At 39.6% G+C, this 1,529-nt stretch overlaps 1 protein-coding gene across 1 annotated transcript; it reads left to right on the forward strand.

Annotated features, from left to right (window-relative positions):
• The first annotated feature begins 214 nt into the window (after positions 1-214).
• LOC102373601 (olfactory receptor 4D5-like) lies at positions 215-1,159 on the forward strand. Its single transcript, XM_006036422.1, has one exon. It carries the CDS (start codon positions 215-217, stop codon positions 1,157-1,159), a length of 945 nt encoding a protein of 314 aa, XP_006036484.1.
• The last annotated feature ends 370 nt before the right edge of the window (positions 1,160-1,529 follow it).

Here is a 1,529-nt window from a genome sequence, read left to right on the forward strand (position 1 = left end):
GTGCTGTTTCAGTGTCTCTGTCTTAGGCTTGATCATGTGAGCATTAAAAGCAATTTTGAGAGAAACTCCATTACATTTTTGGTATGAGGTTTTTGAAGTAATGTGAAAGAATATTCTGATGGTGTGTTTTTCATGGAAGTTTTCAGGTACAAAAAAGACATGCTCTGTGAACCATGACAGTGTTCCAATTTCAGGTGCTTATGAAGTGTAATCAATGGAGCAGGTGAACTTTACCACCACTGTGAAAGAATTTCTCCTTGTGGGCCTCACCCAGAGTTCAGTGATGCAATGTTTACTTTTTGCAGTCTGCCTTGTAATCTATTTAATGACCTGGATTGGGAACCTCACCATCATCATCACTGTGATCACAGACCACCGGCTCCAAACCCCCATGTACTTCCTACTGGGAAACTTGGCCTTCATAGATCTCAGTGAGTCCTCAGTAACTGTGCCCAAGATGCTGTGGGACCTGTTGTCCAAGCACAAAACCATCACATTTGGTGGTTGCATAACACAGATGTTTTTCTTCCATTTCACTGGGGGTGCTGTTGTCTTCTTCCTCATGGTGTTGGCACTTGATCGGTATGTGGCTATCCACAAACCTTTGCACTACCTGACCATAATGAAACAAAGCACTTGCAAAGGGCTGGTGGCAGGAGCGTGGCTGGGTGGATTTGTTCATTCCATTGTTCAGGTGGTATTGACAATCAACCTACCCTTTTGTGGTCCCAACACATTGGACAATTTTTACTGTGATGTCCCTCAGGTAATCAAACTGGCCTGCACAGACACCTATTTGGTTGAATTGCTGATGGTCTCCAACAGTGGACTGCTCACCATAATTATCTTCATTATCCTGATTGGGTCATACACCATCATCTTAGTCAAGATAAGAACCCATGTCATGGAAAGGAAGCACAAGGCCCTGTCTACTTGCGGAGCTCAAATTATGGTGGTGAGCATCCACTTTGTACCCTGCATCTTCATCTATGCTCGGCCCTTCCAAAAATTTACTATGGATAAAGCAATATCAGCACTGTACACAGTCATCACTCCGATGCTGAACCCCATGATCTATACACTGAGAAACACTGAGATGAAAAATGCCATTAAGAGACTATTCAGCAAGATGATCTCAGCAGGGAAAATTAAGCTGTAATTCCTGTGTTGGTAGGCTTTTCTTATTTTTCCTATATGTAAAATTAAAAGCAGATGCTGACTAACTGAAATTGCTCTTGTTGTCTATAAAGAGAAAAGAAGAATTAAATTACAATATCCATAAAATATAGTAAGCACAATATGTTTTTTGTCTGGAACTAACGGTCTGTGAGTATACAAAGCACAGAAGAACTCAACAGTTAAATAAGAAAGTATTCCCTTTTTTAAATTTTCCACCAAAGTATGATTTTTGTATGGACATTGGATTTCCACATTTTCCTGTAGAATGTTTGTTATTGCCAGTCCGATTCTTTTATTAGTTCAATTTATTAATGAAAATCTGATGTATTTTCAGAAAAAAAATTAGTTAT

The sequence above is a fragment of the Alligator sinensis genome, unplaced genomic scaffold (assembly GCF_000455745.1).
Source record: "Alligator sinensis unplaced genomic scaffold, ASM45574v1 scaffold1485_1, whole genome shotgun sequence".
NCBI classification, from domain to species: Eukaryota; Metazoa; Chordata; order Crocodylia; family Alligatoridae; genus Alligator; species Alligator sinensis.

Excerpts from the sequence above, each read along its gene's own strand:
- LOC102373601 (XM_006036422.1), top strand. The coding sequence starts at position 215 with ATGGAGCAGGTGAACTTTACCACCACTGTGAAAGAATTTCTCCTTGTG.